Genomic DNA, 17,507 nt, shown 5'->3' on the forward strand with positions numbered 1-17,507 from the left:
CTTTTAAAAGCTGTTTTTATTTAAATAACTTTTGGCGGGAAAAAATTGAATGAAGAAAAAATGTCAGCGAAAACCATCTCAATCTCTGCCATTTGTGAGTCGAATTGCCGCATTCGATATCTAGTAAAATTTATCATAATTTTCTTATTTGAGATTGCAATTAACAGTAGTTGACAAAACAATGGAAACTTTTCCAAATTTTAAATATTTTTTTAAAATAAACATTTTTTTTTTAGTTTTATTTATATAAATTAACTGAAAAAAAAACAACATAATTATATTCTGAAAAAATGGAACAAAATTAAAAATATTCACTATTTCGCTACTGACAAAACAATGGAAACTTTTAAACTTCTGCAAGAAAGAAGTGTAAAACGAAAATAATATTTAAAAGAACGATGAAAAAGCATCCTGTTTACAGTTATTTTATTTTTAAATTCTGGTAATTTTAAGTTTTTCGCATAATTGCTTTTTTTCAAAGTTAACGAAAATGGCTAAAGTTAAGATTTGTGAAGACTTCAAAAATAAAATAATTAACGATTTTAAAGCTGGTTTAAAACAAAAAAGTATCTGTGACAAATATTCAATAAATAAATCAGCAGTTTCAAAAATTATAAAGAAATTTCGTGAGACCGGTTCTGTAAAAACTCAACATTTAGGTGGAATACCTCGTAAGACTACTCCTAGACAAGATAATTTAATAGCGAGAGAGTTTAAGAAATTCCCAAAAATAATTCCTCGAGGGGTTGTTTGTTAATAGCCTAAAATTAGAAATATGTACCCGAACAGTTAGTCGCAGGGCAAATGAGGCTGGTCTTGGTTGCTATCGTCATGTGAAAAAACCACTCATTTCTAAAAAGAACCGTTCTGCTCGTCTACAATTTGCCAGGGATCATTTAAACTGGCCGATACTGAAATGGAATACTGTCTTTTCCGACGAATCCAAATACAATTTAAGAGGCAGTGATTTGAGAACATTTGTAAGACGACCAAAGGGAAAAAAATTAGATCCAAAGTACACAAGTAAAACTAAAGTTTGGCGGTGGCAATATTATGGTATGGGGATGTTTTTCGGGGCCAATTCATATTATAAAAGATACCATGACAGGTATAGGATACAGAACCATATTAAACGATGTTATGTATCCATACGCTGAGGAAAATATGGCCCTAGTTTAGAGATTCAAACACTACAACGACCCGAAACACACCTCTAGGGTTGTAACCAAGTGGTTACAATCCAACGAGATACGTGTTTTGAAGAGGCCTACCCAATCGCCAGATCTCAATCCCATAGAAAATCTATGGGAAATTGTAGATCGTAAAATAAGGACCCAAAATTACACCAGGAAGGAAGATGCGGTTATAAGGGAATCGTAAAATATTTCAAAGGAGACCATTGACTCTTTAATTGGTTCAATGCATTGTCGATGTGTAGCAGTTATAAAAAATATGGGATACCCAACAAAATATTGAGTTATTGCAAAGTTTAGACCATATTTGTTAAAATAATACCTAAGTTTCCACTGTTTTGTCAATGCCGTAATAAAGAAATCTTTTAATTTTGTTTTCTCATTTTTAGAATTTAATTATGTCCTTTGTTTTTTGTTAAATTAAGTTAATATTTGGAAAAGCTTCCATTTGTCAACCACTGTATGTGTGAAGGTTGCATAAATTTGAGGCATCAATTTGCATTAAAAATGTGTGGCGTAAATTAATGGCAAATATGCTTTTTTGAACGCTAAGTGGTTTGTGACTTATTCACATTGACTTGCGACTAAAGAAACCCCCCACAAGAAAAGGGATAACGAGGTCAAGTCGCATAATCTAGGTGGCCATTCCTCCAGAAAATATCCTCACTGTAAAATGGCCGAAGCGATCGAATGAACTATCGTATCGAAAAATGATTTCGATATCGTAATTATAACAAAATGTACTAAATTTCATGCTAGATATCGAATGCCGTAATCTCAAATCAGAAAATTACTATCGAATGTGGTAATTCGGCCCCAGAACACCTATTTTGATATGACACTGATGAACCGTAAAGGTAATTTCCTTAGAGATTGGAAGGAATCCACGAACTGTTTTTTTTCGGAGCATTGTCGTATTATGAGCCGTCTGCAAGGGCACCCTTAAGGAGGACCTTTTATGACGAGGTTCAAAATGGATTGGTACAGACAACTTTACGTAAACTGTTACCATTTGTATTGGAAAATGTTGTGAACTAGTTCACTCATATTTACTCAGTGAGTGCTACGATCTATCCTGCCCAATGAAATTTTCCAGGCAGGCGTAAACAGCCTAAATGGTGGAACAGGGAATTTCGCATTCAAAGGTCGATGGTTAACAGGGCAAAGCTCTCAATATTCCAAGATGATTGGGACAACTTTAAGGTGTGCTTCAATAATTATAAAGATCTTAAAAGAGCGAAACGGAATGCATGGAGGTCGTATTGTGAATCCGTTGATAACGTCACTGAGTTATTCAGGTTTCGGCGAATTTTATCCAAAGACCCTAAACTCATAGGTTATATTCAAAGATGGAATAAAACTAGGAGACACACTCTTTACTTATGGAAACACACTTTTCAGTTTGTATATGGACGAAAGCTAGGGATGATGACCAGGGGGACATTGTGTCTGAGTGTACTAGTCTTATCTCTACACAAATTGAACAAATATTTACTGGAGACAAACTAGTTTGGACGGTTAAATCACCGGGTCTGGACGGTGTATTTCCGGCTATGCTATGTAACAGCCCAGAGATGTCACTATTTCTTTTAGCGGACATTTTTAAGAGTAGTTTTAGTAGGGATATCTCTGCTTAGAGGGTGGAGGAAGGTTAAGTTAATTTTCATACCTAAAGCCGGTAAGGCCAGCCACTCGAAACCAAATGATGTTAGACCTATTAGCCCATCGTCTTTTCTTTAGAAGACACTAGAACGACTTATAAATCTACACATGGGGCGGATCGATTTAAAAATCGCCCAAGTGACAAGGAAAATCGTACTCTAGGGATCAAAATTAGAATCTTTGCCCAAGGAAGCGTAGCTCTTAAATGAATTCTGTTGTTCCTTAATTTGACCCAAAGGTCAAAAGGTTCCTTGGGAAAAGTTTCTTATTTTGATCCCTAGAATACGATTTTCCACCCGCCCTAATATATACCCATCTCATTTACAACTCTCAGCACGCCTACCTCAAGGGTAAGTCTGTGGAGATTGCGCTGCTGAGGTTGTGGATTGCATTGAGCATGGCTAAGAGCATAGGAAATATACTTTAGAGCTGCGTTTTTGGATATAGAAGGAGCCCTTTAATAACATAAATATACAGCCCAATTATGAATAAAAAATTCCCCGGGAGTTTTTTCCCATTGATTTTGAATAGGAAAAATGGGAAAAAGATGAATTTTTTATTCATAATTGGGCTGATAAAGTCTATTAGGGATTCTTTAATAGAACTAGAGGACGATAAGATCAGAAGACAAGTTACCAGAAGCACACCGCAAGATGAAGTTCTTTCACCTCTTTTGTGGCTACTGGCGGTAAACTCTATTCTCAAAATCTTTGAGTCTAAATGACATGACATGGTGGTTCTGATTATACGAAATTTTCTCCACTATCAGTGACATAATGCAGGAAGCACTTTATGATTTCTCATATTGGGTGGGGTGTAAACCCATCGAAGATAGAATTGGTGCTCCTTAGCAGGAAATTACAGGGTGGAGAGTTTCAATTCGCCGAAATTTGACGGCATTGAGCCGTCTTCCTTGAAAGCAAATTATAATGGAAAATAAATACGAGATTAAAGAAGGGCCTTAAAGCATACTATACAAGCAGGAAATCCATTGGGAAGAATTGGGGTTTGCGACCAAATAGTGTAAATTGGAGCTATACATCTGTTGTTAGGATATGTTGTTGTTGTAGCAGCATGAACAATTTTACAATCAGCTTAATTATGAATAAAAAATTCCCCGGGAGTTTTTTCCCATTGAATTAGAAAAGGGAAAAAACTCCCGGGGAATTTTTTATTCATAATTGTGCTGAATATTTAATCTGGGGGTTCTGCAAGATCAAGTCCAGTAAATTGTGCTACATCTGCTGGATAGGTCCATAAATCTATTGGACGTAGTGAAATTGGGCTGGCTGAACATTTTAAAATGTGGAGGGTATCATGGGGACCCTGACCACATGCTGGGCATAAGTAGAGGACGGCACGGTCTATGCGGTACCAGAAGTCAGTAAGTCTGTTGCTCCATCTTGATCCTAGTTGTGCCAGAACGACTCTTGTTTTACGCGGCAGAATCCTCTGGGCGTCTGCTATCGTTTTTAGTCTTATTATTACTTGCTGGTTGCACAGTGTGGTGGGAGGCAATGAGGAAGCGTAGTTATAGGATTATACTCAAAGGTGTGCACGCCTAGGTATAAGAGCTGCCATTGGCAGCATCCCACAGGCGGCCTTGGATATAATATTAAATCTACTACCCAATGAGAACTTTGATGAGAGTGTGGCGGCAAGGAACTTATGCTATTTGAGTCCTCCATAGTGAAACCATTGTGAGTAAGTGACACTAGGATATTGTATGATTCATGTCAGGACATTATTGCGGCCGTGGTTTATATGGTCGACATTAAATTAAACGGTCATATGTATAGACTCTCTCAGCGTCTTCCAGGCAGAGATCTTTGCGATCTGGAAAGCCACGTAGTTGACAAAAGCACACGTCGCAGAGGGGTCTGTAGTGTCAGACTTAAGGCTTTGCAATGTCATTTAATACATTCTAACTTAGTACAGGACTGCAGGAGAGTTATTGGTACACTACTCAATCAGATTGTGTTGAATGCCAGGGCACTGTAACATACAGGGAAATAAGGTAACACATGAACTGGCTCCACCAACCAAACCTGGGATACTAGGACGGATTGTCAAGTATCCAAGGCCTTTTTTCCAAAACTAGATGCAATGGCAACCAAAACACTTCTTGGGTTGGATAGGTGTAGTCTCAGAATTCTAGTAGCAGTGATAACCGGTCACTGCTCAATTGGGTCCTTTATAGGTAAATGGGATAATAGCAAACAGTATTTTTATAGGGTGTGTGGGGATGTAGAGGAGCTGGAGACAGTAGATCACATTATGTTCAACTGCCCTACAGATTTTATAGTCAGTTTCGAAAATAAAATCATTCGAATTTCTATCATTCATTGTATTACGAAAATGTTTCATTTCGAATCAAATCACACAATAACACCCCAAAAATTTTGAAGATGTCGAGGAGATTAAAACTGTGGAAAACATCATCTGCCACTCGCCTTAATAAGGAGAGATTCCATCTGGATTTTCCAAAAATCATTATCATTTGAACAGCCATAGAAGATACTTATGCATCGTCCTAATTTGTATTTAGTGGCGTTTAGGGCCCATAGTAAACTTATGCCTAGAAATGTGATATTCTTTTAAAAGTCCTCGAAACCTAGAGTTGCAAAACTCCCTCTCCCCACAAATAAAACACTTGTTTGCTTTACATTTCTTATAATAAGTTTGCTTTTAAACGAAATAAACTTTATTTTTTGAAATTCTTTTAATAGTTTCAGTTTAGGCGGCCCATACATGACAAATCTAAAACAAATGCTGACTAACAAGTGTCTACATAGTTTAGGTGTGTTAATTCCCATAAGGAAAAATATAATAAACCTGTTAGCATTTATTTGGGCCATAATTAAAAGGATATTTAATAACTTGTAGAAGCTATTTATTATAGCCAGTAAAACAATAATAAATTAATAATAAAATACATTTCAAATAGAACTATTTAACTACAAAGAGGCAACTTTTTGCAGACAATTCTTTAAGCATTTTTATAACATTTCTGTTTTTTTAAATTTTATTAAATTCTTTGCTTTAGCTAGAGACCACTGGACTAAAATGGTAAATAAAACAAGTGAGATTTGAATAAAATATAATAAAATTAAGTGAGAAATAGTAGTAGAATAATAATAATAAAAATAAAAGAACAACAATAGAAACAATACACATTAAATAATAAGCCCAGCACCAGGCTGTTGTAGATTTTTAACTACTGCATATTTAAGATGCTTTCTTCAACATTGAGCTTGACCTTAAAATGTAGAAATAGCTTTTATCTATTTTATTTAAATGCCTGCCCTTTCTAGGGCCGCCAACTGTTGGCCCAATCTTTCCTCTTTGGCCTTGCGCTCCGAACTCAGTTTCTTGCAATGTGTATAGCTTTGCAAAAATGTCTGCACATCGATTTTGCCATTCAAAAACTGTTCCACATGACGCTCACATTCGGTGTCAGCATTTGAGGCAGCTATTTGCAATAGTTCTCTTATATGTTGCGGATTATATTCCTCCGATTTCTTTAGATATTTCTTATTCAATAGATCACATTTCTCGCCCAAATGCTTGAGGGTGGTCACATCATCGCTTAGTTTACGTTTCAGTTCAACCAGATGTGTTTCCTTGGTTTCATTTTCTTTGGAAATCGATTCGACCTGATTTATCATGGAATCCAATTCCTCATTCAGCTGCTGCACCACCGACATCTCCTCAATGAAATCATCAAAGAACTCGGGATCATTGTCCAGTTGTTTGAGTTCCTCCAACGATAAAGTGGATAGATTTGGAAAATTACTCTCATTTAGACGGGGTGATGTGGATTTGGAGGGATCGTGTGGAGAGGTTTCTTTGCTGCTGCTGGTACTGTTGGAGGCACCACTGCTGGTGCCACTATCCAATGATTTGGCCACTTGTAAGGGATAGGGATGGTGATGATGTGGATGGGAATGATGATGAGACTGCTGCAGCATTGTTTGCTGTGCAGAACTATTGAATGTGGGAATATTTATAGGACTGTTGGCCTTAATAATAGGTGGGGGAAAACGTTCAAACTCTCGGATAACGGCCTGCACCACACGGCCCAAATCTGAGTGCGGGGAATACTAAAAAAAGATAGAAGAAATTAAAATTTAATAAAAAAATAAATTTAAAATCGTGAAAAAAAATGTCGAATAATCGGTTAACCGAATAATCGTTATTTATATTCTTTTGAAATTTATAATTTTTAGTCAATTTGTTTACGTTTTATTTATAAAAATATGATTTTTACAATTTTGGCAAAATAATGACGAATAATCGGTTAACCGAATAACCGCTTTTTATATCATTTGAAATTAATGATTTCTAGTCAATTTTTGTATGTTTCATCCAGATAAATTTACATTAATACCAAAAAAATAAAAAAATTTGAGGAAATAATGACGAATAATCGGTTGAACAAATAACCGCTATTTTTATTCGTTTGAAATTTATCTTTTTTAATCAATTTGTTTATGTTTTATTTGTAGAAGAATGATTTTTTTAAATTTTTGGCAAAATAATGACGAATATTCGGTTAACCGAATAACCGCTATTTATATTCGTTTGAAATTAATGATTTCTAGTCAATTTTTGTATGTTTCATCCAGATAAATTTACATTAATACCAAAAAATAAATTTTTTTTGGGAAATAATGTCGAATAATCGGTTAACCGAATAATCGTTATTTATATTCTTTTGAAATTTATAATTTTTAATCAATTAGTTTATGTTTTATTTGTAGAAGAATGATTTTTTAAAATTTTTGGCAAAATAATCACGAATAATCGGTTAACCGAATAACCGCTATTTATATTCACTTGAAATTAATAATTTCTAGTAAATTTTTTATGTTTTATCCAGATATTTTTACATTAATGCCAAAAAAAATTAAAATTTTAGGGAAAATAATGACGAATAATCGGTTGAACGAATAACCGCTATTTTTATTCGTTTGAAATTTATATTTTTTAATCAATTTGTTTATGTTTTATTTATAGAAGAATATTTTTTTAAATTTTTGGCAAAATAATCACGAATAATCGGTTAACCGAATAACCACTATTTATATTCACTTGAAATTAATAATTTCTAGTAAATTTTTTTATGTTTTATCCAGATATTTTTACATTAATACCAAAAAAATACAAATTTTAGGGAAAATAATGACGAATAATCGGTTGAACGAATAACCGCCATTTTTATTCGTTTGAAATTTATATTTTTTAATCAATTTGTTTATGTTTTATTTATAGAAGAATGATTTTCTTAAAATTTTGGAAAAATAATCACGAATAATCGGTTAACCGAATAACCAGAATTTCTATTCGTTTAAAATTAATGATTTCTAGTCTATTTTTGTATGTTTAATACAGATATTTTTACATTAATACCAAAAAAAATACAAATTTTAGGTGATATAATGTCGAATAATCGGTTAACCGAATAACCGGTATTTATATTCGTTTGAAATTAATAATTTTTAGACAATTTTTGTATGTTTTATCCAGATATTTTTACATTAGTACCAAAAAATGCAATTTTTAGCTAATATAATGTCGAATAATCGGTTAACCGAATAACCGGTATTTATATTCGTTTGAAATGATGATTTTAAGACATGTTTTGTATGTTTTATCACGATATTTTTACTAATACCAAACAAAAAATAAAAATTTTAGAGGAAATAATGTCGAATAATCGGTTAACCGAATAACCGGTATTTGTATTAATCGATTAACAGTTTTTTGTAATCTTTACAATATCCCGTAAAATTATGAATTTTAAATCAACCTCTTTATTTTATTTAAACAAAAATAAGATTTTTGAAGCTTTGTCAACCAAATATTAACGATTATTCGGTTAACCGGTTCCAGGATTTCTTAAAATTAATTCAAATTTTAAATTTTTTTCTCAATTTCTTATTAAAAGTCATAAAATAATAAGTTTAGAGCATTTTAATTTAAAATTGAAACGAATAATCGCAAAACCGGTATTTATTCGTTATCAAGAATTAATAAATTTTGTTAATTTTAAGCCACAATATAGTTTTTAAAACAGCAACAAATGAATATTACAATTTTTTGGGAAAAATTATGTCGAATAATCGGCTAATCGAATAATCGGGTTTTATATTCGTTAAAATATTCGATTCAAATTGAAAAATAATAACACTGTTTAGACATTTAACAAAAGTAATGAATAATAATGCATTTATTTGCAAAACTGATAACGAATAATCGCTTATTCGATTAACCGTTTTTTGTATTCGTTAAAAAAAATTTTAAAATTTGAAAATTTGTTCAGTAAATATTTATTTTACATCGAATTATTAATATTAGATATTTACTAGCAAAAATATTAGCGATTATTCGGTTACCCGGCTCTCGGGTTTCTTAAAATTAATTCAAATTTAATTTTTTTCTTCTCAATTCTATATTAAAAGTCATAAAATAATAAGTTTAGTGCATTTTAATTGAAAATTAAAACGAATAATCGCAAACCCTGGTTTTATTCGTTATTAAAAATTAATAAATTTTGTTAATTTTAAACCACAATATTGCTTTTAAACAAGCAATAAATGAAAACGCCATTTTTTATTACAAATTATATCGAATAATCGGCTAATCGAATAATCGGGTTTTGTATTCGTTAAAATAGTCGTTAAAATTTAAAAATCTTAACACTGTTTAGTCATTTAACAAAAATAATAAATAATAATGCAATTATTTGGAAAACTGATAACGAATAATCGCTTATTCGATTAACCGTTTTTTATATTCGTTAAAAAAAAATTTTAAAATTTGAAAATTTGTTCAGTAAATATTTATTTTACATCGAATTATTAATATTAGATATTTATTAGCAAAAATATTAGCGATTATTCGGTTACCCGGCTCTCGGGTTTCTTAAAATTAATTCAAATTTAATTTTTTTCTTCTCAATTTCTTTTTAAAAGTCATAAAATAATAAGTTTAGTGCATTTTAATTCAAAATTAAAACGAATAATCGCAAACCTGGTATTTATTCGTTATCAGAAATGAAATAAATTTTGTTAATTTTAAGCCACAATATAGTTCTTAAAACAGTAATAAATGCAAATTGCAAATTTTTTTGAGAAAAATTATGTCGAATAATCGGCTAATCGAATAACCGGGTTTTGTATTCGTTAAAATATTCGTTTAAAATTTAAAAATCTTAACACTATTCAGTCATTTAGCAAAAGTAATAAATAATAATGCAATTATTTTGAAAACTGATAACGAATAATCGGTTACTCGAATAACTGGTTTTTTTATTCGTTAAAAAAATTTTTAAAATTGAAAATTTATTCAGTAAATATTTATTTTACATCGAATTATTAATATTAGATATATATTAACAAAAATATTAACGATTATTCGGTTATCCGGTTCTAGGGTTTCTTAAAATTAATTCAAATTTATTTTTTTTTCTCTCAATTTCTTATTAATCGTCATTAAATAATAAGTTTAGCGCATTTTAATTGAAAATTAAAACGAATAATCGCAAACCCGGGTTTTATTCGTTATTAAAAATTAATAAATTTTGTTAATTTTAAACCACAATATTGCTTTTAAACGAGCAATAAATGAAAACGCAATTTTTTGGGAAAAATTATGTCGAATAATCGGCTAATCGAATAATCGGGTTTTGTATGCGTTAAAATAATCGGTTCAAATTGAAAAATAATTCCGCGATTTCTTTATATAACAAGAAGAGGCCATTTTTAATAATATTTAGCAAAAATATTAACGATTATTCGGTTACCCGTAACGAATTGTCGATTAATCGAATTACCGGTTTTTGTATTCCTTGAAAAATTCGGTTAATTTTTTTTAATTTTTTTGCATTTAACTAGAAATTACAAATTTTAGTTGTATTTTAGCAAAGAAATAATTAAATATTCGGTTACCAGGTTTCCAAGTTTTCTAACTTTATGGTTGATTGGCCTATTATGCATTAATGCCAAACAACTGTTCGCTTAATGTATAAATATTTAAAAAACAATCTTTTAACAATTGTTAACAAAAGTTGAATTGTATTTAAATCCTTAATCTTGCAATCCTATTTTGTCACGAAATCCTGAACAATTTCGAAAAAAGAAATTTTTTTCATTACAACTGTCATCTCTCTACTATCAACAAGTTTAAGGTCATCACTCACTACTGCTTACTACGTTTAATATGTTTGCAAAAACGATGAAATTTAAAAATAATGATTGCCTTCAACTTGATACCAAGGATATTACCTTGTATGTCCCATATGACAGACAATTTGACAGTTATTTACTTATGAAACAAACAAATTAAAGGAAAATTCAATATTTTGACAAGGTCACCAAATACCTACATGGTTAACCCTTAATCATTTTTCCATAACTTACATTTAACAGGCCAGGTGCTGATTCCACTTCACCGGTTGAGGCATTTACCCATAAATGCTGCACTAAGGGTGAGAGTACTAGTTTGGGTTTCTCATTGGGAAAGTTAACGCCCAACAAAACGGATAATATAAAATTGCGTCCTCCTGACTCGAAATGTATGCAATATTCTTCCAAATCACAGACTTCCACCACACTTTAAATACAAAAAAATAAATAAAAATAGAAATGTTAATAAAACACGTAGAAACAATGGTTGGCAGCAAACTTACTTGTCATTGAATACTTTTAAAGTATCAATTTGGCGACGACGATAGTCCAAATTGTTAAATTGCTGAGCTCGCATTAACATTTTATTTTATATATTTTTTTCTTTTTCTCCAATAAAAAAAAACAAAAATCTATTTTGTTTTCCTACTCAGTGACAGGATGTAACAACAACAATTACACATAACATTTAAATAATAAAATGTTAACCAATTAACTGCAGTAATAATAATTAAATAAATATTTTTATTAGTTGTTTTTAGAATGTTCTTTGCAAAAAAAAAATACAACACAGGCACAAAACAAATTTTGTTTTTCTTTTCTTCTTATGATCATCAACTTGACACTACAAAAGCAAATGAAATGTTTTGACAAAATAAAAAGACACAAACACTAACAAAAACATTTACATATCCATATATGTGTGTGTGTTTAACATCTGTTTTACTACTTTTTTAAGCAACCGTTAGGGGTTGAAACAAATCAACCGCTGTTTGAACAGCTGTTATTTTTCTTTTTTCTCCTTCTCTCTCTTTTATCAAACCAAATGTAAAAAAACACACTTTTGTTTATATTCTGTTTGCAATTTATTAACACATTTTTATATAACTGTTTAGATTTATTTAAAGTTGTATTGAAAACATGGCCTTATTTCAAATGAAATGGCTGCGCCGCTTGGTGAGACGTAACACTAATCCCATACCAGAACTACAGGCTGCTGTGTGGAAACGCCGCTTGAGTATTACATATGCCGTGGTGGCCTGGAATGCTTTCGGGTTTGTTTGCTACATGGTGTTCAGTGGACGCAGCGACTGGGCCCAATATTATGGCTACAAAACAGAGGATGAGAAAAAAGAGTCACAGGCGGTGCAATTCAGCAAACGTTTAAATGTTGAAAAGGGTAAAATTATTAGATATTCCGGATTTACCAAAATAGACGAACTAGAATTTGATAATACCAAGGAAAAGGAGAATTAAAATAAAGTGTTTATTAAAATCTAAAGAAAAATATAAAATTTTATTTGCCAAATAATGTTAAGCATTAAGTATATTTATTGAAAACGGAAAATAATAGTTAAAATGTAGTTTTTTATCATGTTTTTTATATTAAAAATTATAAAATAAATAAAAAAAATAGTGTAAACATTACAGCGGTGGATTTTATTTTCCGGCCAAGTGGTACAGCGGTTGATTTGGGTTATCAAAAATCAACGATTAACAAGTGTTGCCCATTGATTGGAAACTAAAACGCTAAAGACGGCTTTACTCAAGTAATTTAAGATATCAAATTTTGCATTTAAATATCTCCCCCTATGGAAAAAAAAATCGGATTATCGTTTGGCTTTTTAGCATACCCCGTAGTTAAATATCTTTGGATTTGCCAGAAGGACGGCTACTGAAGAAAATGTCGAACCCTAGATGTATAATTTAAAAACAAATTTGTCATAAAGGCAGTTTTCATAACAAAATTATATTTATCGTAATTGGAAATTTAAGCTATTTTTAAATGAAATCAAAACATTTGAGATCGAATTACTATTTTAGCAGATCTTTACAATTTTAACAGTTTAGGTCGTTTTTTATAAATAAAAAAATTTTTTTATTTTTTTTAATTTAAATTTTTTTTTTTTAATTTTAAAACTTTTTTTGGTGAAAAAAAAATTCGGGTTAAAAAATATTTTTTTCGATTTTGACCCATTGTAGGTCCAACTTACAACTTACTATGGTCTTATATACATCGTTGCAAAGGTTTTTGAAATATCTATCAAAAGATATCCATATTGTATATATTTATGACTTAGTAATCCAGATATAGGTCAAAAATCGATTGTCCTGGATTTTTCCTCATATCTCAGCCATTTGTTTACCGATTTTGTTGATTTTAAATAGGAAACATCTCGAAAGCATTGTCGACAGAATTATTAAAGATTTGGATCCCGAAGATATCTGGGGTCTTCAGAAAATTGATTTCAACAGACAGACGGACATGTCTTAATCGACTACGCTATCTATAAGGATCAAGAAACAATTATGAAGAGTATACAAATAACAGCGAATTTAAAAATATTTTTTTATCAAAATGTTCAGTTTTTTTTTTAGTATAGGATTTTAAAGTCGCACCGAATTTCTACAATTCTGACAAAATCTATGATTTATGACAATCATAAAAACGATTTTCAACCAAAAAAACTCATGCTCACTGAAAAACAAGAAGAAAACAGCAAATTTCTTAAAATATGTTTTGCAATTAAAACTGAAAACAACAATTACTGTGTTAAATTAGTATTTTCCTCATAGTTCCTTTGTAATTTATATTTTATTCAATCAAAATGCTTAAAAATATATTTATTTTTAACATATTTATCAAATTGGCGTTTTTTTCCTTTACCCAATTGGCAGCACTAATTATTAGGTGTTTAACATTCACCCCGAATTGATAGCTTTAATGATTTGTTGTTAACATTCACCCCGAATTGATAACATAAACAACTACAACAAAAAATAGCGCGCTTGGGCTAGAAAATTATTTGCTTTCGCAAAAAAATACAAAAAACGTGAATTCTTTATTATTATTTATATTAAAATTATTAAATATTTTACAAAATTAATTAACAACTAAAAGTTTTATAGAATGGATACTTGCATATTATGCAAATCTTCCAAAAAAGATGAAATACAATATGGAGAATATTTGAAAAATAAACATTTTGGTGTACACACATTTTGTCTGGTAAGTAGTGGAGGTTTTTATAAGAAATGATGTTAGCTGGACAAAGGATTTGTAAAGAGGAATTACTTAAGTTTTATATTTTATCTATTTCAAACAGTATTTATCTTCAAATTTATCACAAAATGGTGAAGATGACGAAGGCTTCTTGGGTTTTCTAGAAGCTGATATTAAACAAGAAGTACAGCGTATAGCTTCTTTGGTGAGATTTATTTAATTCATTGTAGTTGTTGGTTAATTTTGATTAAATTGTTTGTGTTTAATGTAGAAATGTTGTTACTGCCAAAAGAAATATGCCAATATTGGCTGCTGTGAGAAAAAATGCAGGCGTACATTCCATTTTATATGCGGTTTGGAACACAAAGCCGAAAATCAATTTTGCAATGATTATCGCTCGTTTTGCCAAAGTCATGTTAGAAGTGTAAAGCAACGTCCGGCAGCCAATGAAACCTGTTTGATTTGCTATGATAGTTTATGTGGCCCTCAGGATAAATTTAATACGGTTAATATGATATTGTCGCCCTGTTGCCGCAATGGTTGGTTTCACAAGCTGTGCTTACAAAAGTTTGCCAAAACTGCTGGTTATTTCTTCAAGTGTCCGCTGTGCAATGATTCGGGCGTATTTCGGAAAAAACTGCCAGCCAGGGGGATATTTATACCAAATCAGTAAGTTTTTAGAATATTTTGTTATTGGAAATTTTTAGCAAATTTAATTTTTCTGTCTGCTTTATAGAGATGCTGCCTGGGAATTGGAGCCCAATGCTTTTGCTGAACTGCTCGAACGTCCCAACGAATGTAGTGCTCAACAGTGTAAGAATAGAAAAGGACGCAAAGCTAGCTGCGACCTCAATCCCTTTGTAATGTGCAGTACTTGTGGTTCTACAGCCATGCATCGACAATGTTTGCCCAATGGAGGCAAACGATTTCATTGTGCCGATTGTACGATTGCTTTGGAAGAGGATGATAGTGGTCGGGAAAGTTTAAATTTACCTGGCAATCGCAACCACAATGAGGACGAAGAGATCGATGTGTGTCATGTTAGTGATAGGGAGGATTTTGATATAGTAAATAGACTTATGGCTGCCCAAACAAGGGAACCACAAACTAAAAGAGATTCGGGTACACATCATCATGACAGCGAGAGTAGTGATGAGGAGGAAATCAAACCTATTGCCGCCACTTCGAAAACCAGACGTTTGAAAAGTGATTCCGAAACATCTGATTTGCCTCAGGTATCAAAAACTAATAAATGCAGTAGTAGATACTGCAGACTAAGCACAGACACGGAAAGTAGTAAAAACAATTCAGATTTAGAAGAAATCAAAACTACAAACAAGCCCAACAGCAGACGCCTAAAAACGGATTCCGAAAGCAGTGATATTCAGGAATCTAAGACCCCACATGAAGATAATTCATCATTGACTGAAGATGAAAATCTGTTTACATCTAGAAAAAGAAAATCCACTACCATCGTAAGTGATTGTGAGGATGAAACAACCAAGGAAATTGCCACAAAACATAAACGTTTAGAAAAACAAACCACTGAACATGACGAGCAGGACAATCTGTCCCTGGCAACGGAGGACAGTAGTGAAGACGATGATGATCCTTTGGAAAATTTCACCAAAATTATGGAAAGACAAAAGAATATCAGTTGCATAGCTTTAAGAACCAGAAGATCTATAAATTCAAATAAACCACCAGAAAATAGCACACAATTACTGAAGCCACATATCAACAACGAAAAGGAAAACATAAAGAATGAAGCCAATCGAACAACAACAAAAAGACCATCCCTGGAACAGCAGGCAACAACAAAAGACGGCATAAATGAAAGGCAGAAAAGAAAAAAATGTGTGGAATTAAAAGCTGCTGATGATAGCGACAAGGAAACAAAATTTGATATATCCTGCATAGCAAAAAGGACACGAAGAAAATCCATGGTTTGTTGGCGCAATAATAAACCAGCAACAGAAACTTTAATGGAAAGCAAAGAAAATCCCTTAAATGTCTCCTGTATAGCGGTAAGGACAAGGCGTAAAACAATTTGTGCCGAAACAAAATATACCCAAGAATCGCTTTATGAAATGTCACGGGTATATGAAAAATTGCATGAATCGGAAGACGATGAGGATGATGATGATGAAGACGAAACCGACTTTATAACAGGCGATGAATCTGACGAAGAATCAGTATTAAATCAGGTGTTGGTTGACACGGATCTGGATAAATTCATAGTAAACGATGGTTATGAGGAAAAAGATAGTAAATTTGAAATATCTTGCATAGCAAAACGCACGCGTACACGGAAATCTGTGACAACACGTCTGCAAAATATACCCGAAGAGTCTGATGTCTCTACTGACAGCTGCTCTAGCTCAAATAACTCCTCCAGTAAACGTTTGAGTTCGAGTTCAGAATTATCTAATGTTAATATACGCAAACGTTGCCCTCAACGTATAAACTCCAGCAGCAGCTCAGAGGAATTTGAGTCACCCCAGCCAACTTCCTCCTTCGCCTCCTCCCGCCAGCTTTTAAAAAGGAAACCTGGGAATTGTGATCTGCTGCTGGACAAATTGCCACAGCATAATTATGCTGCCTATCTCAAGTCCAAATACACCACAAAATCCAGTACAAATGACCTACACAACTATCATCCCCCACCCAATCATTATCATCCTCATAGTAGTAATCGCAAACGATTTTAAAAAAAAAGTATTATTTTCATTTGTCTAAGTCTTTAGTTTTCTACTATATAATTCTAATTCTATTACAAAATTGTTGCTCTCGTATTATTAAGTTTTTTTTTATATTTTTGATATCGCTATTAGATGTTTAATTACTTTTGCTATGAAGTATTGTATATTTTGTTTGATATGTATGCATTTATCTTTAATATAATCGAATTGGAAATACATATTTTGAGGTTTTACTTAAACAAAAGGCAGCAGGATTCATCTTAAATCAGGGAAATTGGTTACCATGCGAATTGAAGCCTAGAGACCTTGAAAAATGATTTGCTATAATAGAAAATCATTTTTGCACCGAATCATTACTTGCGATGATAAATGGATTCATTACAATCACCCCTATCGTAAAAAACATGTGAAATTTATGTTCCCATGAAATATCCATTTCCCTCGAAGGGAAAATTGCTATCGTGATATTCCCCTAAACTTTTCATTCACAATAGTTGATTTTGTTCGTAACAGCTGTTTATTGTTTACAAAATTCCAT

The 17,507-nt window shown here is 31.9% G+C and overlaps 3 protein-coding genes across 3 annotated transcripts; 2 read left to right on the forward strand and 1 right to left on the reverse strand.

Moving 5' to 3' along the window:
• Positions 1-5,862: 5,862 nt before the first annotated feature.
• Positions 5,863-11,862, reverse strand: Vsp37A (Vacuolar protein sorting 37A). Its single transcript, XM_065509136.1, has 3 exons — positions 11,548-11,862; positions 11,279-11,471; positions 5,863-6,958 (listed from the first exon to the last, which is right to left on the reverse strand). Exons 1-3 carry the CDS (start codon positions 11,625-11,627, stop codon positions 6,149-6,151), a joined length of 1,083 nt encoding a protein of 360 aa, XP_065365208.1. The 5' UTR covers positions 11,628-11,862; the 3' UTR covers positions 5,863-6,148.
• Positions 11,863-12,092: 230 nt separating this feature from the next.
• LOC135957212 (uncharacterized) lies at positions 12,093-12,575 on the forward strand. The gene has a single exon (XM_065507906.1). The coding sequence runs from the start codon at positions 12,185-12,187 to the stop codon at positions 12,518-12,520; it is 336 nt and encodes a 111-aa protein (XP_065363978.1). The 5' UTR covers positions 12,093-12,184; the 3' UTR covers positions 12,521-12,575.
• A 1,536-nt stretch (positions 12,576-14,111) lies between these two features.
• LOC135957910 (dentin sialophosphoprotein-like) lies at positions 14,112-17,187 on the forward strand. The gene is made up of 4 exons (XM_065508753.1): positions 14,112-14,273; positions 14,371-14,472; positions 14,539-14,936; positions 15,004-17,187. Exons 1-4 carry the CDS (start codon positions 14,175-14,177, stop codon positions 16,976-16,978), a joined length of 2,574 nt encoding a protein of 857 aa, XP_065364825.1. The 5' UTR covers positions 14,112-14,174; the 3' UTR covers positions 16,979-17,187.
• Positions 17,188-17,507: the final 320 nt, after the last annotated feature.

Source organism: Calliphora vicina, chromosome 4, assembly GCF_958450345.1.
Source record: "Calliphora vicina chromosome 4, idCalVici1.1, whole genome shotgun sequence".
NCBI classification, from domain to species: domain Eukaryota; kingdom Metazoa; phylum Arthropoda; class Insecta; order Diptera; family Calliphoridae; genus Calliphora; species Calliphora vicina.